Genomic DNA, 22,431 nt, shown 5'->3' with positions numbered 1-22,431 from the left:
GACTTCACTTTTCTCCGTTGATCTATATATTCCAGTCGATCTTGGGACTCAGGACTCCTGGCATTGGCCTTTTCTTTTCATTTCTTGATTCCTCCTCCATAGGGTCTATATCCATTCCTTTCAAACTGTCGCGTGGGAGGAACGGTTAGCGCTATACACCCGCGTCGACCCTCGACCCATCCTCTCTTCTCCTATTCTTATTTTTATTCTTTTCCCTTTTTTTTTCATTTCTTGTGGTCCAAGATGATCGACCAATCTCGCTCAATGGAGTCCCGAGTAGGACGGAAAAACCAACGTGAGTGGTGATCCCTGGAGGCAGACAGACCGCTTGCGCCCACCTCACTCCTTTTTCATCCGCCCATTTCCCTTCACCCCCCCTCGCCTTTGCATTACGCAGACATGCTAATCCGTATCCTCATCCCTAGGGTACGGATCAAAAGGCGAAAGGCTCGTCGCAGGGGTAGTCCCCCTGTCAGCGGACAAGACTCGGGTCCTGATGATCCAGTCTGCGGGACGAGGCGGTTGGGTGCTCCCTAAAGGGGGTTGGGAGACTGACGAGGCAAATGCCTCGCAGGCCGCCTGTCGGGAGGCCTGGGAAGAAGCCGGGGTAATCTGCGCCGTGCAGCGAGATCTGGGGATGATCCCAGACATGCGGCCGTCGAATCTTCTGACGGCCACTGCCCCGAAGGCCTCGTATCACTTTTTCGAGGTCGCGGTCGAGCGGGAAGAGGAGCAGTGGCCTGAGATGCACAAGCGAAAACGGCAGTGGGTTCCATATGCCCAAGCCGCTGCCTCGCTTGCCAGTCGTCCGGAATTATTGGAGGCGTTAAATCGCAGCTCCCTGCGGAGGTAGCGATGGCCTCCTGTCTGTCCTCTTACTCCATACGGAGTTGAAGAGCGACAAGACAGACAGAACAACAACGACAAAAACAAAAAAAGAGAAAAACAGAAAGGAGAAAAAAAAAAATACCGATCGGGGATGATTTACCTCCCGTGGTTTTTTTCTGTTTCCCTTCACGATTTACTATGATCCTTCCTCTGCAAAAGGAAATCCGGACATTTCACTTTTATCTACCTGATCTCTCTGCATTTATCTCCCCTTTCTCGTTCGGATCGGCTACATTGTTTCGGAGTTATATTGTTGATTCGCTCGCTCGCACCATGGTGGCTTTGATGGCTTTGCGCACGACATCCGATCGCGCACTCACCAGTATAGATTCCATGACGATCCGTGAATATAGAGGTTAGAATGGGCCGGCCAGGCAGGACCGGGGCCGATGGATGAGAAAAGTTCTTGAGGTCTCTGGTCTTATCTTATCTATCGGAGAGGGTGTTTGGCTTTGGGATACCAATCCTGGTTCATCCATTTTTTTACCCTTTTTTTTTTCCTTTTCTCCCATCCCATTTTCCGTTGGCTTCCTTTCATATCTCCCACCCTCTCGCCCCTTGAAGGACAAATTAGTCTTGCTCGACGGAGGTTCAGCTTGATCTCTTTGTGCGACAGTCCGCCCGTATTGATGCACGTCGTCATTTCCTGGACCTTGGTCCAAGACTGCTTTGGTTGACCTGCGTGGCGAGCCTTTTACTCATCCACCATTTGCCTAGGAGGTTGAATCTGCCTGGACCAGGCAGGGCAAAAACGAAGAAGTGAGATCCAAAAGACACAGTCCGTGTCGTCTTCTTCCTCTATTGTATCCCTCTGGGTTACGCCGGTGTTATCAGCTTCGCGCCGTATACTGTAGATGTAGAAATGTAGCTTGAGCGGTGTAGACTGGTGCGTTGTATACGGACTTGTATACTCCTGGGACGTATATTTGGTATATAGCGTGAGAATGGTGACATAGTATATAGATAATATAAGATCATGTCTAATATCGCTATAAATACTGTTGCTATGGTTGTGTCTATCAGTGGATGAGATGGAGGAATTGCCCGTTGCGCGATATAGAAAACGCTCACCGCCCAATCGGGCAAAGCGCGGGCCAGCAGCCTTCGGGGCGGAAGAAACTCACCCTCATCATCATTCCCTCACCATCTCCACCATTCTCCAAACCATTCTCAACAACCACCCTCTCTGCAACTCCAATCGCACCTTGCGCCAACATTCTCTTTTTCTCTCCCACTGATCCCCCGCAAACTCCGTTGGCAGCCGCGCTGCGATCGCCAGCAGCATGGATTATGAAATGGACATCGAGCCCACCGGGCCCCAGGTGACAGTGCGAGAGGTGAGAGCTTTGCAGTCTTGACAAGCCCAAGCCCCTGAAAGGGCCGGGGAAACAAAGCCTAACTGTAAACCGACACAGGCCGAACCATACCGAGTAGACTTCAAGCTCACCTCCGTCGACCTCGCCTTCGCCAACTCGCTGCGGCGCACGATGCTCGCCGAGATCCCCACAATGGCCATCGACCTGGTGGAGGTAGAAAAGAACTCCTCGGTGCTGCCGGACGAATTCCTCGCCCACCGTTTGGGTCTGACCCCGCTTAACTCGAAAAACTGCGACCAGGACGTCGAGTACACGCGCGACTGCGAGTGCGAGGACCACTGCGCGCGGTGCAGCGTCACGCTGCTGCTTCATGCGCGCTGCACGGGCGACGAGATCATGCCTGTCTACGCGCGCGATCTGGTCATCAGTGGCGAGCGGGCGAACGAGTGGGTGGGCAGCCCGGTGCTCACGGATCCCGAGGCGAAGGGGTCGTTGATCTGTAAGCTGCGGCGCGGCCAGGAGCTCAAGATGACTTGTATTGCGAAGAAGGGGATTGCCAAGGAGCATTCGAAGTGGGCTCCGACTGCGGCTATTGGGTTCGAGTACGATCCTTACAATAATCTAAAGCATGTGGATTATTGGTATGAGGAGGATCCTGCCAAGGAGTGGTATGTTTTCTTTTCTATGCGCTTTCTCACTATTCTCCTTCTCCTTTTTCTCTTGGTCGCCTTCTGTACCACACAGATTTCCCCCGTGCATACCACCAACTAATTCCACCAGGCCCATCTCCCAAAACGCCGCGTGGGAACAGCCCGCGCCCCCAGACCAGCCCTTCGACTACGACGCCCAACCCAACAACTTCTACTTCGACGTCGAAAGCATCGGCAACCTCGACCCGGACATGATCATCCAGCAGGGCATCGTCGTCCTGCAGCGCAAGTTCGCCTCCGTCATCTCCTCCCTCTCCGGCACAGGCGGCGTCGACGGCGCAGACGCCAACGGCGTTATGGGCGCCGACGAAGACGACATGATGGGCATGCGCAGCCCTGACGCCTACGAGCCCCCGAGGGCATGGACGGCGGGTTCACCGCCTATGCGAACGGCGGCGCCGCAAGCGCATGGGGCGCCAGCGCCGCCACTCCCTACGGAGCTACACCTTACGGCGGCGGTGGGTTTGGATTCTAGTGTTAATATTCCTGCACCTTAGTAATCTTGGCTACGCTTTTGTACATGTATATGGAAACCGAGGGTTCATGAAGGAGAATCGATACACAAAAGAAAAGGGGGGGGGGGGGAGAAGAAGAACAAGAACAAAATCAGAAAACAGGGACTGCGAGACTTTCCAGCATCGACGGAGTTATGGCGGGTGGGTTGAATCTTATTTGCCATTTGCGTTTGGACGAGTGGCGTTGGGTTTATTTTCATATTACTTCATACTACTTCTTTCTTTTCCATTGTTATTACTACTACACTGCTACTCTAGTATCAGTATCTATGTGTGCTTTCCTTGTCTTCCTCTAGTTATCTGGTAAGCCGGTTGGTTTCTCAGCCGGTATGGCTTGAGAGCATTGCCCGATTCTTGAGGCTGTCCACTAACAATACAAGAATATTGCAAAGAATCACGACTCGGCCACGAAACAAAAGCAGAAACCAGAGTATCATAATATAAGTCTTCAAGACCAGACAGCTCCTACGTGATGTTGGCCCCCTGTTCAGTCATCTCCTACGGTTCATCCCACAGGAGAGCTACCCTTTTCATAGTAGTTGCTGTAGGATAGGATAGGACTAGGGGAGTTTGATAGCCCAGTGCTGCCTAGGGTCCTAGCAATTGGTAGTGTTGCAAAGAATACCAGTCGGCCACAAAAGATATCTAGATACTTTTGCGCTCTGTGAGTACCCTCCCATAATATATCCAATACTGCGGCATATAGAAATATTAGAGCAGGTAAAATAACGATAGTCAATTGTGAACGGGGGATGAGTCAGATATCTCATATAAATGGGCCCTTTGCTGCGCGTACTCGTAGTTGGTAGTGATGATGGTGTCGAGGATGCTGGCGTGCGCGTCCCCGGCCAGGGGCGGTGGAAAACCCATATAGAATGATGTAAGTCTCTGCGAGGTTCTGTTGGATCTTGAGAAGAACTGCATAATCAATACAATCCAAGCTTTTTTTTTCATCTAAGGTCCTGGTTTTTTCAATGTAGTGATGGCAGAGTCATCCTGCTGGTCGCAGCACCCGAGGCTTTCCTGTGTCTAAGACCAGGACTTCAGAATGCTTGCTGTAAATAACATTCTGTAGTCCAAATGAACATTCGTGTAGCACTCGAATGTGCCCAAATTACAACAGAACACTGTCATCTAGATGTCGCTCTCTCGGATCCGTGTGTGAAAGTACGCTTCTTCGATGTCAAACTTTGCATACCATCTGTATCGAAACATGCGGCTTCTGTATGCATGCGTCGGTAATGGGGCGTGTACCAATCGTTTCGTAATCTGGTCCAAGGGTTTGTAACTCTGAAAAGGTCCCAAGTGGTTAGTAGTATAGTGTGTGAGGCGTGATGGTCACCTGTTTTTGAAACCTTCCGTGCAAAGCTGGGCTTCGTACGGTTTCGCTAGAGATGGTGCACTGACTTGTGGTATATACTAGCATATTAAAAAAAAAAAAAAAAAAAAAAAAAGCAGCGTACCTAGAGAGCGTACTATCTCTCCTATCTCGCCCTCAGGGGCCACCGAGACCATTCATACCATAACGTCTCCATCGGATTTCCCGGGCGCCGGGAACTCTTCCACCACCTTAGAGAACAGTCCGATTGCACCCAATACTTGCTCGGGTTATTGTACATGATTCCCAAATTGCGCTCGGCCTGGATAACAGAGTGGCGGCCGTCGCCAGTAGAGTGAAGTAAGTTGAGTGTTGTATCGCAAATGCCGCATCTCTTTTCATGCACTAGGAAACGTGAGTACTGTCCGTAGAGCCAAGCGAGGGCGTGTATGTGCGGGCAGGCAAATATGGACTCGATGTTATGCGGCGCTCGATAGATAGCACGGTTGCTGGAGAAATCTCCTAGATGATGGTGCGGTGTTGACCAGTACACGTTGTGTCTGGTCGTGACGACCAGGCAGTTGTCTGGACCGAGGGCCACCGTAGTTGTGAGGGCCACGAAGGCGTCAGGTTCGCTTGTCACCGAACAGCGGTGGGTAAGGAACCGTGTATTCTTGAGCACTCGGAGTTGGAATTTCCGATAGATGTTTCGGTGAAGATCGTGACTTGCTACTCCTGTCTGTATCCAACCAACCAGCCGTATGCCATTTGCGTAGGTCAGGGCAAGGCAGGCGCACAGATCAACAACACCTACGTCATTGATGCAGTATCGATCGGAGGCTGGGCGCCATATATCTGCATATGTAAAGTGGTTTTTTGGGTGAAGCTTGAGACAGCCGCGGCAGAATCTCCAGTGGGTGTCTTCCAGCTTGAGCAGGAGGTCATTGCGTGAATCGTGCGATTGACTGCCAAATTCGCATGTGGGCAATGGGCTAGCCAGGTACCTTGGCCAGGCCAGTTGTTCATCGCCATGGACAGAGCGCAGTCTTCTGTAGAGAGGCTTGCAGGTGAGCGCAAGACAGGCCTGGTCCACCAGCTGTAAGTATGGTATGATAAGTAGGAGAATATCAAGGGGCAACTCCAGGAACGGAGACCAGGGCGGCTCCTCGCGGGGTGATAGACGCTCGTAGCCCTTTCGCCCCTTGAATAGTCTAACAAAGCGTAAGATCTTTCTAATCCAACGCGTCATTGTTGTTCATCGAGAGCTAGCTTCGGGATTTGTTGATGGAGCATTTCAAGGTTCGCTCAGAGACGGAGGGGTGGTGATAGCATATTTATAGTTTGAGAACTCCGTTTGAATGTTATTGCGTAGCCGAATGACCCATATATGACTTTATCATGACCAAACTTTCCAGTGGTCCTCTTGGCTAGAGCCACCCTGTAGAGGCTGTTGAGACCCTGCTCATAACCTCCCGACATGGAGGAGACGTCGACGGTAGGGAGAGGATCAAGAGGAAGAATAATAGTGCTTTTAGTGACCACAGAACTATCTCATGGGGCGATTTATTCACTCGTATACTGACTTGTCCTACTAAGTTACCGTACCATCCTTTAAAGTAGGTAACCATGTAGATGTAATCACTGCGGTTTCCCAGCTGGGTCTTCTTCCTTCCTTTTCCAGGTAGTAGGTGACTTGTTGTAGCCATCGTCCTCCATTCCAAGGTGATACAATAGTCCGTTTGGATTCCCTCCCTGTCGTCGTTCTCTTTCTCTTCATGATACTTCCCATTTTCACAACTTCACCACCACGTTCTACCAACCCTTTTTTCAAAAACATAGCACTTCCAATCCCCATCATGTCAAGCACGACCCGTACAAGGCGCTGCCTCCCCTGCACGAGACCCAATCAAAGAAAGTGGACGTTGTCAAGTTGTCAGGACTTTCATTCTTAACCACTAGACCAAACGCACCAACTGACGAGTGGCAGGGCCTTAAAACTGCATCCTAGGCTTCCATTTTGGGTCTCCGTCTGCGGCAAATCCATGCCAGATAAGGCAGTCTGTTCCTACTTATATTCAACACAAGTTGATCCGCAAGGCGCGGATTGTGGCGACTGCGTCACAGCAAACGAAAACGGATGCCGTGGCCGATAACAAAGACTTCATCTCTCTCGGCGGGTTGGTGGATGAGGAGGGAAAAGCAGTCTAGCCACTAGAGGATGCCTGTTAGGTGTGCGGCACCTAGCAGTAGTATATATAGCGTGCCTGGGGATGTCTCCTCATTTGCATCCTTCAACCACGCAGCTGCTCGTCTCTACGTCTCCTCCTTCAAATCGGTCGAAACGAGCGCGGCCGGCACCCCTGGAGAAGCTACTTATACCTATACTCTATACCACTAGGAAGAGGACATGCAATACCTCCAGGGGACTGGCGATATGGCTGAAAACCCCTAGCTATCCCTAGCTACCTACCGAGAGGTCCCATAAAGGATTATCCCTTGCCGAATGGGCTCAAACTGCAAAGAAATATCCTATCCCGGGTATTCGACCTAGTATATGCATACGCTATAGACTTGCTCAACGTGACTAAGAACACTAAGCAACTATAGATATCATATATCTAGAGTCAGGACTCAGACTCAATGTGATGTATAAGGCACTATTCACACCAACCATATCAGAGTTGGTCTATGATACCCTTTTGGCCGGGCGATTTTATGGCCGCGCGGGAGATCTATATCTCGATAATGAGATCAAGAGCTCACCCAAGAAAACCGGAAACCCCGTGAGTAGGTTCTATAGCGATGGGTCGATGATAGATAACTGACGAGCTCGTCCATCTAGGCCAGCCGCGCCCTGGCTCAGCGGGATGAAATTGTCCTTGCACATGGGCACCAAGCTGCACACGGAGATTCTGAGCTTTTACCACTGGGCCAAGCCACTGGATTACGAACAGATTGTCCGAGAGGACTTGGTGGCGCGACTTCAGTCTTCTTTCCAGAGCAAATACTACGGTGTTCAAATCCGATCATTCGGATTAGAGTGGCATTCGGTGCGGTTTGGTGCGGATTCAGGGCGGGTAGGAACCAACTTGTTGCGGATTCGGTTCCCAAACCTAGCCACCGAACCGACACGCGGTTTTTTGCGGTTTGGTGTGGTTTTGCTGCTATAATCTGAAAATATGCAGATTCTACCCCCGAACCCGCACCGCTGCGGGGTCGGTGCGGCGGTTCGGTGAGGATTTTGCGGTGCGGTTATGCCACTCTAATTCGGATCGTTTGCCTCGGGGCTCGGATTGGGAGTGACTACTGTTGCGGTGATCGCATATAGGGCGATTTAGGTGGTTTGGACGGTCTCTTTGAAGCTGCTTGCCCTTCTTAGCTTTTACAAGATTTGTAGCGGCCGCTTGATACTCCTGGCGCTTCTCAAATTCTATCATACGCGCGGTGAGCTCCTTGAATGGTATGTTGCGCTGCTCGCTGAGAACAAGCGTGGTAAAGGTGTCCCACATGGCGGTACCTAGATTGGCAAGTAGGAGGTCGGTGTAGAACCACTCAGGAATAGCTTCGTTGGCGCTGAGACGGGAGGTTATTTCACGTATGGCATGCTCAATTTTGGAGATGTAGACTTACTTCCACGTTCTCGCAGTCAGAATAGTATGTAGAGATAGCCGCTTTCAGTCCTTGGATAGAGCGTGTTCTATCTGCGCCACTGTATTTAGACATCAAATGATCCCACAACTCCTTAATATTGCTGTATGGGGGCACGGCTTGAAGGATTTCATCAGACATTGAGTTAAGGATAATACCATCAATCTCATCCTTTCGGGCGCGTTTTCATCCCCAAATCAACAGGTTATGAGCCCGGAGCCTCTACAGCTACTGTATTATTCTTTCCATCCATTTTAAAGCTATTGATGCTTCCGTTCCCGCCAAGATGGCGGCTTTCAACATATCTATAATTCTATATCTATCCTAGTTATTAAAATTATTATTATCCTGACTGCTGAATCCTCCTAAAGTAGCTACATACACTTTTTATACTTATATCAGTTATACCTGTGAAGAGTAGAGATATTTTACCTGTATGAAGTAGAGAGATTGCCTGCATGAAGTGGAGATACCCCTGTATAAGAGAGAGATTTTATAAAGAGAGAACACCTGCATGGAATACAGAGATTACCTGTATAGAATAATAAAGCACTGTCTAATATCTAAAAGTTAGAGATAGTCTCTTAAGAAGATTAGTAATTATGGACTGGCAGCTACTAGAGAGTAAAAATACTAGAGAATTCATGAATTTCATATATTTTATAGTTTCAAATAGCTTTATACCTTAACCTACTATTTAAGGGGCATGTTATAGTGACTGTAATTAGTTGGCATATCAGCTAACCGCAGTATTTACAGAGTCCTTTTCCCACTGTATTATAACTTATAATTTTCAACCATCAAGCAACAATCAAGCAAGCTTTTTCATAGCTCTGAATATCATCAATTTTATCCTTTTTGGCAGCATATTCAGCCCCATTTCAACGACTACGACAACATTTAAGATAAATTACTTAAGTATTATTCTAATAATTTTTATAGTCTATTATACTCAGCAAGTACCTGTTAGTTAGATTGTCATAAGTGCCGAACCCCCTAGGGGGTATATGTAGTGTGATTCGGGCGAACCAGACCATGGGGTCTAGTCATCTTTTGGCTCAGTTGGTAGTGCGTAGCCCCAACGCGCATTATTACATAGATATCAGTCCATCATCTACCTGCAGGGGTATCCTATATCCACTTTACCAAGCCAAGCACTTGGTCTATATTCCTGGTTATGACAATATGTTAATAATAGATATTAATAAGATTAAAGAGATTATAAAGAAAAAGATATATAAATAAGTTCATAATAAGTATTAATCAGATTAAAAAGATTATAAAAACAAAGATATATAAATAAGTTAATAATAAGTATTAGCAAGGTTAAAGAGGTTATGAAGAAGGAGACATGTAAATAAGTTAACAGCAGGTATTAGCAAGGTCAAAGAGGTTGCAAAGGAGGAGACGTGTAGATAAGTCAACAGCGGGCGTTGGCGAGGTTGAAGAGGTTGCAAAGGAGGAGACGTGTAGATGAGTCTGTGGTCCAGAGGTGTGTGCTGTCCACCATGTCCTGCGCTCTTCGGAGATGGTTTCTGGTCATTGGTAGTAGTAGACTCACCCACCACTACACGTGGACGGTCTTTGACTTTTTCGTTCTCTGTATGGGTGTCATGAGCGGCTTGGGAGACAGGGTGGTTGACATTAGAGGGATTCATGTCGTTGAGTGCTGGGGGCTTAATCAGGGGAGTGTTGTTTACTCAAGAGCAAGACACCTGGGCCTTCCATTCCTCAATCCTCATAAACCAAAGATGACTGTTGTCAAGTCTGTCTAGGAGAGAGGTTCTGTTGAAGCTTCTTTGATAGAGTCTGCATGTCTCTTTGATGCTCTTGAGCGGGGGAGGTGTCTTTCCTGATGCATGAATAGTCTTCCAGTGTTTGAGGAGCCCACTCTTCCAGCAGACTGTACTCGGACTGAAAGACCATCTTCAAAGAGCTTTGTGGATTTGGAGTAGCAGCCATGTTGAAAGTGATTCGATGAATGAGAGATCTCTTTGGTGTTGTTATGTGCCTCCTTCTGTTCTTGTATTTAGCAGCATGGCAGAAAGGATTGGTTTCTTTTCTTTCATGTGTGAGTGAACGTAGAGGTAGCTAAGCCCACACAGGTGTTCCCTCTTCTTTAACCTCCTGTAGTTGACTGTCCTCCCTTGACCATGCTAGTCCGTTCTTCAGCGGCATTATCGACCGGGGGGCTGTTGCTCTGGGGATCACCACCCAGTGTCGACTACATGATGTCAAAGAAAGAACACCGAAAACATCACTTGTCAGGGCGTCTCAAATCAGGCAGATGATTACTTGAACCTGTTTTGGCTTCATCCGAAGGCTAGTACTTGGTCACCAGCACTGTAGCCGGCAACACGGGGTTGGGTTCATGTTGCCAAGAACGCGTCGATGTGGTTGCTTGCGGAGTGTTCGTGGGCCCGTCGGCGAGTTGTTGTGACATTATATTTTACGCCAGAGGCTCTTGCGCTGCCTGAGGTTGCCGCATCTTGATCTGCTGCCTGAATCCTAAGGCTGCGCCTAACACTAGGGCCTTTTGGCCACCAGTGACTCGGAAGGATCCTGGAAATGGTGATATACTTGAGGATAATGCAGCTCTCTCTCTCTCTCTCTCTCTCTCTCTCTAACAACACCAAAGAACATTAATCCTCGAAAGAGTCGCGAACAGGGTACATAACTAATCATGAACTCGTCTTGGCTTCACCCGAAGGCTACTAGTCACCAGCACTGCGTAGAAGTGCGAGTTCGTCGCTGGTGGCCCCTCCCCCATCCGGCTGTGCCCAGAACCGGAGGGATCTTGGGGTGTAACTCTATACATCTCTCCCCCAGACGCCCCAGACACCCACCATCAAGCACCAGACCTTGCAGTCCTGGATCTTCAGACCTTGCGGTCTTGGATCGCCCGAGCTCTGCTCAGGAAATGGTGGGTGGCCTCCTCAAGAACATGGCACCGTTCGCAGCCAGTGGATGGTGCATCAGTCCTTGCCTGCAGGGTGGCGACGGCACCCTCCAGACTGGACAGCAGCCTATCCACTCGCTGTTTCTGGTGCCCGTTCCTTGAGAGCTCATCCTCGCGATCCTTGAGTCGATTCTCCAGATCAGTCAGTCTCTCAAGCACCACTTGCTGACCTGACTGGAGATCTTCCAAGTGGCTCAAGACTTTCTTCAATTCTGGAGACCGCTCAAGGTCGGTTCTCAGATGATCCAGGGCGACCGAGCCATCATCAGTGGATGCGCGCCGGAACATCCGCCGCATGTCCCAAGCGCGGGGCCATAACCACTTGATGATAGGTACCCTCTCGAGCCAGACCTGGAGAAGGGATATCAGAGAGATGATGAAAGTCACGATATCAAAGACGTGGTCAGCCGCCGGTTCTGTCTTCATGACTGTGATAGGAGGGGTATGGAAGCTTGTGTTTTGGGATTGCTGGGATGCTTGACTTACTTGTGAAGCGAAAAAAAGATCTGTGAGGAGGAAAAGAAGAAGATGAAGGGGCCCCAAACGCACCATTTTATGACAGCAAGTCCAGCTCCATCCTAATGGGAAGGAATGAAAGGCCATGGCCATGACAATTCGCAAGTAGAAGGCGCCTCCTGCTAGAAAGGAAGGAACAGCACCCGGTGCAGCTGGATTACCGCGAGCTTTGGGGGAAGATATGAGGGTGTACCCCATTAGGGCACGGAAAGAACTTCTTTCGACTGTGCCCATGCGCTCCTGGCCGCTGGTCTATACTTGCTTATCAATGGTCTACTGTTGACAGTAGATGGTAGTGAATATGGGCAAAAGCGATATACGAATCATTCGTATGGGAGGCGAGACGGACTAGGTAGGCACTTGCCAACTGGAACATACTACTATGAACCAAGTAACAAACCGGCAGACAATATTTCCTTGCCTAGGAACAGAATCACGCCAGCTACTACCGCAGGTACCATTTCGCCCGGCGGACCTTTGGTATTTCTTTCCTCGACATACGTTCTCGTGGGCGGTTGCTCCCTGGACAGACTATGCGACTACTGGCGCAGCTTCTAGTAGGACCTAGCTCTAGTCAGGTTGAGATTGACTCTACTTCCAAGAAGAGAAAACAGCGTGGGAAGATACGAGCTTGTAAATATAGATTCTAGAAGATATACATTAGACAGGCAGCATGACTATACTACGTGATGTACCATTCTCTGACCTCTGCCTGGTGCCTCCCTCATCCTAGCCCTAAGCCGCCCCGGAAGTGAGTAATTGCCTGCTTGGGTAGGTAAGAAGATATAATAGGCAACAAATCCCAGTCAGAATGTAGGAGATATGTGTCTCTGCTAACAGCCAATATATTTCCTTAATTTACATCATGTTTTTCATCATTGTTAGGGCCGTCTTCTTTTATAACACCATCATCGGTTGAACCTCAATCATCATTGAATATATCGCCACAGTGATCCACACTACGATAAAACGTCTGGTGGTCATATATACATGTGAGACAGCCAAAGGACTAGCATCATCAAGGGAAGACGGTCGACTAAAGGAGGTCAAGGAAAAAGAAGCACTTATTGAGCACCAGTGTGGGATTAGCCAACTTAGAGGGCTATCAGTACGTATACTTATACGCGGGAGAAGAAGAGAAAAGAAGGAACTGATCCTTTCTAATAGATGTTGCTAACTGCAAGAGCAAGGAAAGTAGCAACATCAAAGAACGCTGTCCCGTACAGGAGTCGTAAACAGGGTAACTACTTGAACATACTATGAACTCGTCTTGGCTTCACCCGGAGGCTACTAGTCACCAGCACTGCGTAGAAGTGCGAGTTCGTCGCTGGTGACCCTCCCCCATCCGGCTCGACCCAGAACCGGAGGGATCACCGGGTTTGGCCCTATCTACCTCTCCCTCAAACGCGCAGGAAAACGCCACTCTTGCGGTAAAGAACCCTGTGACAATATTGCAAAAAACAGATCAAACAGAGAGACGCAGAAAGTCACAATGTCCCAAACACGGTCTTGGCTTCACCCCAAGGCTACTAATCACCAGCACTGCATAGAATTGCGAGTTTTCGCTGCTGGTGACCATCCCCCATCCGGCTCTGCCCAGAGCCAAAGGGATCATCGAGTTTGACTCTATCCATCCCTTCCCAGATGCCCCTGGATCGATCAAGCCAGCATCGCTGACGGACCAGTGGATGGCACCCTCACGAACGAGGCACCATGCCCAGCGAGTGGACAGTGCGTCCTCCCTAGCTTGCAGAATGGCGACGGCACCCTCCAAGCTGGTCAGCACTTAATCCACTCGCTGGTGCTGGTGGTCGTTCAAGGGGAGCCATCCTCGCAAGTCTCTTGCCGCCTCTCCAGACCAGAGAGCCTATCATGCAGCTTGTCCCAGAAGCAGGGCCAAATCCACACGGTGATAGGGTACCCTCTCAAGCCAGCCCTCGAGGAGGGATATCAAAAGAGATGATGAAAGTCACGATGTCAAAGATGTGGTCAGCCACCGGTTCTATCTTCATGACTGTGATAGGAGGGGGTTGGGGGTATGGAAGCTTGTGTTTTAGGATTATTGGGATGCTTGACTTGCTTGTAAAGCGAGGAATATCCGTGGAAAAATGTAGAGGAACCTCTGACACAACATATGAAACAGCGAATCCAGCTCCATCCTAATGGGAGGAGGGTGCTCAGCTTTGGAAAATGATAATGAAAGATAATCGTCGAGAGAGGCAATGATTATGATTGTGAGACGAGAATAATGAAGAGATGGAAGAAGCAGAGAGGGAAGAGAGAGAGCGAAACACACCACTTCATAGTATCAAGCACAGCTCATCCTAAGAGGAAGGAAGGAACGGACAACATTTCACAAGTAAGAGGCAGGTGCATCCTACTCCCCAAAAGGAAGGAACGACACCCAGCAGCTGAGCCGATCCCAGTGGAGTTGAGAAACCAGTGCAAGAAATATTACCTGGTATAGGCAGACACGGTATACTGATTATAAGTTTGGGGATGTCTCCTACTCACGTACGTTGGACCTTGGTCTTTTCTTTATTTCTATATTTTAAGATGGGTAGGCATGAGCGTACTACCTACTATACACCACTATTTTGACTCTGTTGGATCCTCATTGTAGATAGCGTAGTCCTAAGCTGGAGGCGAGTATTTGCCCCGGCATCGGATTGCCTGGGTAAGAAGGTATGATGAAGGTAATGCAGATTGAACAGTTCTACTACCTCATTTCCATGGAGAAAAGAAAGCATAGAATAGAAGAACAAACGTAGATAAATAGTCTGGAATTCCAATGTAAAGTAAAGACATTCAGTTATGTAAAAGATGGGCTACCTGTACACCATAAATGCCATCATCCATCCACCTGTCGTCCATTGATTTCAATCGGTTGACCGGTCAGTCAATCAAGACCAACCAAACAGACAAACAATCAACCAGTCAGTCAATCAACCAAAACCAACCAACCACAAAACCAAGGACCGACATAATCATTGAAGGAAACCCAACCCGCAAACAACAACAATACCAACAACCCAGGATGGTGATAGAGCCGAGAGAGGAACTGATAGAAAAAAAAAAAGAGATAAACCAAACTCCAATCCCAGTGTCAATGTCAATGATAAGAAGACCTTCTTCGCCCCCGAGTGCTTTACAAAACCAAATGACCATGCGTGTATGTCTGTTTCTTGCACGAAACGCTAAACGCCGCCCCCAGGGGGTGTGATAAAGGAATCTTCTAAGACAGGATGTGAGGAATGGAATAGAATATGGACTGAGGAATGGAGGGAAATTCTGAAATCACAGTTGAGGGTTGTGAATGGTGGATGTGACGGGTTGTGATGGCTAATTGTGAAGAGCAATAAGAGAGGTGAAGGTGAAGGTGGATCGGATTGGTCAGTCACCCCTCTATTGTTTCACCCTCGTCGGAAGTTTCTGGGAGGAGTGTGGAGGGGAGTTTCCGGCCGGATCCGTACACCATCTCCATGAGCTTGGCTTTTTGTTTATCCCGCACGGTGCGCAGGTAGTCGTAGCTGCCTTCGAGACCGCGGATCTGGCCCTCAATGACGGCTTCGACGGGACCCAGCAGGCGGCCGTTGCTGCGACCGCTGTCGAGGGCGCCGACGAAGCTGACTGAGTCGTTGCGGCGGACGAGTGGGCTCACCAGCTTCCGGCGCAGCGTCTCAAGGTTGACTTTGAGGGTCAGCAGGCGGCCGCGGTGGTCCATGAGGAGGTGCTTGTTGGCGACGGTGCGGCTGCGGACGCTGGCGAGCAGGCGCTTGTTCTTCTCGTACTTGCGCACTACGGCGGCGTTCGGGCCCAGCACGCGCGTCCACAGTGAACTGAGCATCTCGCCTTCGGCGCGCTCCTGGGCGTCCGACTCGCGGACAACGGTGCGCTGCAGGTTCAGGAACTGGCGGTCGATGGACTCGAAGAGTGCGAAGAGCGCCGTCGAGTGCGTCAGCTCGCTGTTGATTGACTCCTCCAGCACAGAGAGGAACTCGGTGAAGGTGCGCGTGAGGGCGGACCGCGTGCGCTGGGCGGCCGTCTGTCCGAAGATGGTGGTCACGATGTTGCCGAAAGTGGTCGGGGTCGTCGTGAGTTCGCTGGTGCCGCCCTCGTCGCCGCTGCTTGGTTCCGCCACCTGCTCCAGCGTACCCAGCTGCGCCAGCAGGTCGTGCACGTTGTCGAAGACGATCGTCGGGAGTGAACTGGGCGGCTGGGAGGACAGGGCCTCGAGCTCTCGTTTGGCCCAGTCCATGACGATGAGGATCGAGTCGACGTCGGAGTCGACGTTGGCGAAGAAGCGCGTCAGCTCCAGCGATAGCGACTTCAAAGAGTCGGATAGCTCATCCAGCTGGCCCACGATGATCGGCGCGCTGGTCATGTTCGTCCCGCGCACCGACTCGCTCAGGTCCCACACGGCCACGCCGGTCTCCTGCAGTGCCCCGATATGCTGCACGCCATTCTCCGAGTAGTGGATCAGTGGCTCGAATGATCGCGCGAACCCGGACAGCTTCACCAGATCCGGGATGGACTGCGGGACGCTGGGTAGGAATAGCGCGTGCATGATGGCGAGCGAGAGGAAAAGGGCGACAGCCGATAGGATCGTGCTAGATTTGGAGCTGGTTATGTTGTCGAACTTGGATCGCAAGTAACCGAAGAATGCGACGAAGGGTTCGCGATGTTGAACTTCAGCCCTAACAGCGAACCGGATGTCTTCACGGCACGATGGGCCAAGCAAGAAAGGCACTCGTTAGCGTTCAACACCAACCTGCAGTCAGGATTAAAATAAAAAAAAGAATGGAGAGAGCGCCTACAATTGCTGATGTTATTCTCAGGCCGAAAGTCTACGTCCTCCGGACCCGGGCTGGTCTCCGCGCCTCGCACGGGGCTTGGACTGCGACCCTTCAGGGGTGATTCTGCTCCGGTGGGCAGAGGCACATTGGCGGCCAGTGTGACATCCCCCGTATCCGCCGACACACTTCGCTGCACCTCGGTAGGCGCCTCCATCGCATCCTCATACTGGGGGCTCGGTTCGCGCGACTGCGATGGACTGAGGCCCACGGTCGGTTTCAAGGTCGGTCGATCCTCGTCGAACTTGCGCGTGTATGGCGAGTGGCGGTACCATCCGCTGCCTTGCACGAAGTCGTACCGGCGATCGCCCGGGGGCGACCACACCTCGCCGTTGGGGGTCGCTTCATCTTCCCCGTCGGATTCTTCAGCTCGAAAGCCCGAATGCTGTGATGGCAGGCCGAAGACCGGGGAGGGCCGGGGACTACTGTTGTTCTCAAAGTCTTCGAGGGACGCATCCAGCGACGGATGATCGTCAAATACGTGGTCCAATTCGTCCAGCATCATGGACGGGGTTGCGCACGACACCCGCGAAAGTTCCAAGGCCAGTGAAATCGCGGCGATCGCGAGGCGACAAGTGAGGACGTGCGGGCGCAACGCTCACTGTCGGGGATTGGGCGAGTAAGTAAAGGCTTGGGAGGTGTCTGGTTAGTCGCGACAACGCAGGGCGCCACGGGTCGAATGGGGATGTGGACTATGCGCTGATGGCGGGAGAAGGGTTTGGTGGGGTACAAGATCAAGAAATGGGAGCAACAAATGAAGCTGCAAGTCAGAAGGAATAAACCAAGATACAACGATGCAAGACATGGGAATGCGACACGGCAGGACGAGTCGCAACGAGGGAGAAGTCCAAGGTGAGGCCTTGATGCCTGAGGACGGGGAGGGGTGGGCTGGACCACCGGAGTGATTGGCCTGGAGGGGGGACAAGTCACTCGACTTCGGATGATCCAGAGCAGTAGTAAGCAATCGGCGGAGGGAATGGCAGATAGGTCAGTGAAGGAGAGGAGCAGTTACAACGGCACTTGCAGGTGATGGGAGGTGCCACAAGGTGTTGGAAGGGAACGAGGTTAGTGAAGCACAATCAGTCCACATTCACTGAGTTTATTGTCTTATATTTTCTTCTTTTTTTAAAAATCTTGGTATGATTCTGGATTATCTGTGGCAACAGGGCCGTTCTAGGGTTGGTGAAGAGGGATGAAGGAGAAGATCCAGGTACCCAAGGGGAGACTTGATGAAGGAATTTGCCCCTCGCATTTGGGGAGGCAGGGTATTTTAATCAAGCGTGGCCGTCAGTGGAAAGGCCTGGGAGAGGGAAACCCCCCGATCTGAACGCTCTGACACGGTCCTATCCTATCTGATGGGCGAGTCGAGGGTCGCGAAGGAAGAACGTCCAACGAGCCCAAGAGGGGCGGCGATTGGAGGCTGGGCCAATGATACGAAACAGGACCCCGGTCATGTGTTCCAGCCCGTACTGCACCGTACAGCGCCGTCGTAGTCCCCAGTCTGCAGGTTCTGGGAGAAAAGGCAAATGCGGTCAAGGCTGCAAGGATCATCGGATGGACTGCAGTGATAACGCTCGATCAGGTTGGTGGGGGAGGGGGATGGATGGTGTTAGTACGTGTGAGAGAGGGGCCCTTGAGTAGTGTCGGACTCGGGCGACCTCAGGTACAAGTCAGGATGGGGGATGATGTACGTGATGTACACTGGGAATCATACTGGTCGGTGTTGCAGGGGACCATCCACATCGAGTCAGCTTGCGTCATGGAACAATGGCGATCGATCGAGGATGTTGACTTGATGGGATGACTGCCAGACTGAGACTGGGACGGCAGCGGTTGGCGCCGGGAACACGTGACATTAACACGTGGAGGTCACGGGAATCTGAACCATAAGTAAAGAGAAGAGAAGAATCATGAGTGGAGTTTCATTTCATTATCGCCTCTCGGCCTGATCAAAACAATCTCAAAACCAAGTGAGCCATGCTACAGAACTGTACAAAACCATATCCGACCATTCAGAATAAAACAAAAGGGGGGAAAAGGGAAAGGGGGGAGACTCTGCAGGCGGATGCAGTTGACGGTCGCAACCCGAACATCTCAATTGATGACATCCCCGCAATACTCCAACAACCAAGGAAAACCAGGTCTATTGTAGTGTAAACAAGGTCAATAATATTACAAGCCCTGCCCATCGGGTGGCTGAATCTCTGCTGTTACCACAGTGCGTACGCATGATCCGTCCCTCCGGCACCGGGTTATGAAGAGAAGAGTGGAAAGAAAAAATCAAGGAAATCTTTTTTGTTTTCTCTTGTCGTTCACAGACGGTCGTGAATTTAGGCGGTGCTCTCCTTGAGGAAGCTGCGAGAGGATTAGTCTGTTTTGCTCTCCACTGTAGTAGATTGAGGAGGGGGGGGGCGAGATTGGGGACATACGTGATCAGGTCGTTCCTCTCCTTGGGCTTCTTCAGACCACCGAAGGCCATCTTGGTACCGGGGATGAACTTCTTGGGGTTCTCGAGGTACTTGAACTGAAGTGGGGGTTAGCGCATGGACCGGCGCACACGGTCTAGATGATGCTTACCAGAGAGCCCTCGTCCCAGGTGACACCGGCCTGCTTGTTGGCGTCGGTGTAGGAGTAGCCCTCGGACGAGCCAGTCTTACGGCCGAAGAGACCGTTCAGGTTGGGGCCGACCTTGTGGGCACCGCCAGCCTCGACGGTGTGGCACTGAGCACAGCGAGTCTAGATGATATTAGCATCCTCTTTATGCTTTAGAATCGTCGTAGGTTCTCACCTGGAAGAGCTTGGCACCCTTGGCGGAGTCACCTGGAGAAAGAAGACGGTCAGCGTCGTTGGCTTCATTGGCATTCCTGATGGCTTCTAGCTCTGCCTCCCGGATGTGGAGAGATGTGGTGAAGCAAAAAACATCGTAGCTGGTCATGATGGTTGATGGCTTGAATCTTGAATCTTGAATAGCTGGAAACTGGAAATGACGAGTGCAGTGTCGCTGGGTATGGTTCGAGTTGACAGAAGGGTTGATAGTGAGGTTGGTAGTGAGTTTTGGGGATTGAGTTGACAAAGGACATCCAAAGACATTCAAAGAACAACCCAAACAAAGCAATGACAAGGCATCACCCCCCAGAACTCAAATGGGCGCAATTCACGGCAATGTTGTAATCATGACAGGGTCGGAATCATCGTCCGCAAAGTTACCGTGCGGCGTGAATAAGGTGTGGTGAGGTGAGGATGACCACAGCGGTGCCAGGAGACAGAGCAGGAAGCAGCAGGGGAGGAAGTGATCTTACCGGGAGCGAAAGAAGCTTCCTTGCCCATTATGAAGATAGAAAAGAAGTCTAAGTGAAAGAAAGACGGAAGTTACTGTACAGCGAGGAAGAGACGGAGCGATTGAGTGATCGAGAGAGGAATTGAAGAGAAATGAAGAAGTCCAGAGAGAGAAGAGAAAAACTTGCGCTCGGGGAGAGAGAAATTTGTACAAGGACGGGGCCGGCGGCCATTGCCCCCGAGGGCTCCCGTGATCTGGTTCTAGGCCAATCAGAGGCAGGATGATTCACCGCTGACGGGCGCGGTCGGAAATCCTCTTTTTGCTCCAGGGAGATTAATTCGGTCTGGCTATCTTGCCTTGATACGGAGTATGTAGGCCGATATGAGTGATATTCTCTATACACTCTATATTCAATTTAGACTAACCATATCAAACAGTAACCCTTTGATCTATCTACAATATACCCCATATAGTACACCCGATGTCATGAAAAGACTATCAAAGCGATGACCTCATCGCCATCACCCAGACCAAGATCCAGACCGACGCCAGAAAATAATCAAAATAACTGGAAATAGCCGGCTCGTCATTTGCCACGGCAGAATCTGCCCTTGGCCCGGGTGGCCTGAGGCAGCTCGGCCGGAGGTCGGGCACCTGACGCTTGATCACATGGGCGGTCGGATCTGGCAGAATGCATCCTTCTTAGAAAGGTGGATCGCGTATATGTCTGTCTTCAATCTGGCCATTAATTCAAGTCTTTGTGACCGGTGGAATGAAGTCAGGGTGTGATGGCATTGAACCCATGAACAGTCAATTATAATCAAATCAACAGAGATCCCAGGAAATCCAACATTGTACTTGTCATCCTCTGCGTGTGGTCATCGAATTCATCGGGAGTCAATATCCAGCAGTCTTAACCTGGTAGTTCTACTACAGAACATTTATTATAAGGCAGCCACACCTACTGTACTGGGGACAGCACGAATACTCTGTACAGACATATGCTATAGAGACATAATCTATACAGACCGTATTCTATAAAAACAGCATACCATCATTTCAACGCAGTATACCTCCTGCCTACTATATAGATCAGGCACCAAGGCATACAAGTATATAAAATCACGTGATACGATCTCCGCATCGGAAGAAAAACTTCACCATAAACATCAAGATACAACATACCGCAACACCAACACACAACCCAAACAACATGCCCACCCCACACCCCATCCCCCGCTTTCTCCTCCCGGGGGGTTTACGCGGAATAATCCCCCGAAGAAGCCCCCTCAGCATGCGCCCCAGCGCACCCTTCACAACCAGCACCCCCAAAAGCAACAACACAAACGACCCCAAACGCACCCTCTCCCAACCCGACAAATTCCGCCCGCCCTCGCACCCCGCTCGCCGCGTCGTCCAAACGCGCAACGGAAAAGTGCAAACCCGCGAACCAGTCAACTACCCCGGTCCGAAGCTATCCGACAAAGAGCGCGAGGCGCAGAAGAATAAACAGTATCCGCACATGTTCCCGCCGGAGGGAACGGTCATGTTCAAGTTTTTGACGAGTCGGTGGATTCATATTTGGATTGCGATGGTTGGCCCCTCCTTCTTTTCCCCTTTATCCCTATCCCTTCAAAAGACTGTATATATACAGAGAGGAACAGGAAGTAAGTGAACAAACGCTAACAATACAACCAGGGCGTCCTAACAACCCTCGCAACGTTCACCTTCACCACCAACTTCCGCCAATCCTCGCCCTTCGCGCACCTGCTCCCCGCCTGGTCCGACCTGCTGACCGCACCGTTCTCGACCGTGTCGCGCGCGATGAGCGTATTCCGGATGCACGTGCAGCATACGTCTGTGCAGACGCGCGAGAAGCGCATGCAGCGAGTTGAGGACGCTGAGAAGAGGAGGCAGTATCGGGTTGCGCATGGGTTGGAGGAGCCGGCTGCTCCGCTTACGAATGGGGGGAAGGATGGTGAGGGTGAGGGTGTTGTGGATGAGCAATCGCCTGTTGCGCAGGAGGGAGGTGTTTCTGAAGGGGAGGGAAAGAAGGAGGGGAAGGATGGGGAGTATGTGGATTGGGAGGGGAAGAGGAGGCCTGTGAAGAAGTGGTTGGGGATTTGGTGATCTCTTCTTTCACTTTACTTTATTCTATAGATTTGACGGGTGTCTAGGAAGGAAAGAGGATTGGGGAATGAGGATGTAAGATAGCGAATGGTTAAATGAGGATGTAGGATGAGATAAGATGAAGAGATGAAGTGTATATTAAATGTCATGTCTGTTGTTTCGTATGATCTATGTAATATGTACAGCTCGCTCGGTCTGGATGATGCATATCCATAACCGTTCATCCTGCCGTAGTCATAGTGTCGTAGTCATAGTGCAGTATAGCCAGTCGAGTCGCAGCTCAGCAGATGGGCTGGAGACG

At 50.6% G+C, this 22,431-nt stretch overlaps 8 protein-coding genes across 8 annotated transcripts; 4 read left to right on the top strand and 4 right to left on the bottom strand.

The window, feature by feature from the left end:
• Positions 1–243: 243 nt before the first annotated feature.
• On the top strand, positions 244–853 carry P168DRAFT_299215 (NUDIX hydrolase; the record flags this gene model as incomplete). Its single annotated transcript, XM_024838318.1, has 2 exons — positions 244–295; positions 426–853. 2 exons carry the CDS (start codon positions 244–246, stop codon positions 851–853), a joined length of 480 nt encoding a protein of 159 aa, XP_024690247.1.
• Positions 854–2,171: 1,318 nt separating this feature from the next.
• P168DRAFT_321230 (DNA-directed RNA polymerase II core subunit RPB3) lies at positions 2,172–3,411 on the top strand (the record flags this gene model as incomplete). The annotated part of the gene is made up of 3 exons (XM_024840445.1): positions 2,172–2,225; positions 2,304–2,872; positions 2,985–3,411. The coding sequence occupies 3 exons, from the start codon at positions 2,172–2,174 to the stop codon at positions 3,409–3,411; spliced, it is 1,050 nt and encodes a 349-aa protein (XP_024690246.1).
• Positions 3,412–9,756: 6,345 nt separating this feature from the next.
• On the bottom strand, positions 9,757–10,787 carry P168DRAFT_292738 (uncharacterized protein). Its single transcript, XM_024837654.1, has one exon. The coding sequence runs from the start codon at positions 10,355–10,357 to the stop codon at positions 10,157–10,159; it is 201 nt and encodes a 66-aa protein (XP_024690245.1). The 5' UTR covers positions 10,358–10,787; the 3' UTR covers positions 9,757–10,156.
• A 486-nt stretch (positions 10,788–11,273) lies between these two features.
• On the bottom strand, positions 11,274–11,780 carry P168DRAFT_321228 (uncharacterized protein; the record flags this gene model as incomplete). Its single annotated transcript, XM_024840444.1, has 1 exon — positions 11,274–11,780. One exon carries the CDS (start codon positions 11,778–11,780, stop codon positions 11,274–11,276), a length of 507 nt encoding a protein of 168 aa, XP_024690244.1.
• A 2,870-nt stretch (positions 11,781–14,650) lies between these two features.
• P168DRAFT_53654 (uncharacterized protein) lies at positions 14,651–15,180 on the top strand. The gene has a single exon (XM_024841995.1). The coding sequence runs from the start codon at positions 14,716–14,718 to the stop codon at positions 15,091–15,093; it is 378 nt and encodes a 125-aa protein (XP_024690243.1). The 5' UTR covers positions 14,651–14,715; the 3' UTR covers positions 15,094–15,180.
• Positions 15,181–17,619, bottom strand: P168DRAFT_53653 (uncharacterized protein). Its single transcript, XM_024841994.1, has 2 exons — positions 16,688–17,619; positions 15,181–16,586 (listed from the first exon to the last, which is right to left on the bottom strand). The coding sequence occupies exons 1-2, from the start codon at positions 17,226–17,228 to the stop codon at positions 15,268–15,270; spliced, it is 1,860 nt and encodes a 619-aa protein (XP_024690242.1). The 5' UTR covers positions 17,229–17,619; the 3' UTR covers positions 15,181–15,267.
• Positions 17,620–18,625: 1,006 nt separating this feature from the next.
• P168DRAFT_292736 (c-type cytochrome) lies at positions 18,626–20,148 on the bottom strand. The gene is made up of 4 exons (XM_024837653.1): positions 19,512–20,148; positions 19,301–19,459; positions 19,153–19,247; positions 18,626–19,078 (listed from the first exon to the last, which is right to left on the bottom strand). The coding sequence occupies exons 1-4, from the start codon at positions 19,656–19,658 to the stop codon at positions 19,054–19,056; spliced, it is 426 nt and encodes a 141-aa protein (XP_024690241.1). The 5' UTR covers positions 19,659–20,148; the 3' UTR covers positions 18,626–19,053.
• A 1,050-nt stretch (positions 20,149–21,198) lies between these two features.
• P168DRAFT_274172 (uncharacterized protein) lies at positions 21,199–22,287 on the top strand. The gene is made up of 2 exons (XM_024835409.1): positions 21,199–21,594; positions 21,699–22,287. Exons 1-2 carry the CDS (start codon positions 21,214–21,216, stop codon positions 22,128–22,130), a joined length of 813 nt encoding a protein of 270 aa, XP_024690240.1. The 5' UTR covers positions 21,199–21,213; the 3' UTR covers positions 22,131–22,287.
• Positions 22,288–22,431: the final 144 nt, after the last annotated feature.

Source organism: Aspergillus campestris (assembly GCF_002847485.1).
Source record: "Aspergillus campestris IBT 28561 chromosome Unknown P168scaffold_11, whole genome shotgun sequence".
NCBI classification, from domain to species: domain Eukaryota; kingdom Fungi; phylum Ascomycota; class Eurotiomycetes; order Eurotiales; family Aspergillaceae; genus Aspergillus; species Aspergillus campestris.
Note: the sequence above shows the minus strand (reverse complement) of the source record. Positions and strands in the feature narration are given on the sequence as shown.

Bases quoted from the DNA above. Each gene is read 5' to 3' on its own strand.
- P168DRAFT_292738 (XM_024837654.1), bottom strand. From the start codon at position 10,357: ATGGCTGCTACTCCAAATCCACAAAGCTCTTTGAAGATGGTCTTTCAG.
- P168DRAFT_53654 (XM_024841995.1), top strand. From the start codon at position 14,716: ATGCCATCATCCATCCACCTGTCGTCCATTGATTTCAATCGGTTGACC.
- P168DRAFT_53653 (XM_024841994.1), bottom strand. From the start codon at position 17,228: ATGATGCTGGACGAATTGGACCACGTATTTGACGATCATCCGTCGCTG. The intron at 16,587-16,687 runs GTAGGCGCTCTC...CGTGCCGTGAAG, and splicing joins TGAGAATAACATCAGCAATT to ACATCCGGTTCGCTGTTAGG.
- P168DRAFT_292736 (XM_024837653.1), bottom strand. From the start codon at position 19,658: ATGACCAGCTACGATGTTTTTTGCTTCACCACATCTCTCCACATCCGG. The intron at 19,460-19,511 runs GTGAGAACCTAC...AATATCATCTAG, and splicing joins AGGGTGCCAAGCTCTTCCAG to ACTCGCTGTGCTCAGTGCCA. The intron at 19,248-19,300 runs GTAAGCATCATC...CCCCCACTTCAG, and splicing joins CCTGGGACGAGGGCTCTCTG to TTCAAGTACCTCGAGAACCC.
- P168DRAFT_274172 (XM_024835409.1), top strand. From the start codon at position 21,214: ATGCCCACCCCACACCCCATCCCCCGCTTTCTCCTCCCGGGGGGTTTA. The intron at 21,595-21,698 runs GTTGGCCCCTCC...CAATACAACCAG, and splicing joins TTCATATTTGGATTGCGATG to GGCGTCCTAACAACCCTCGC.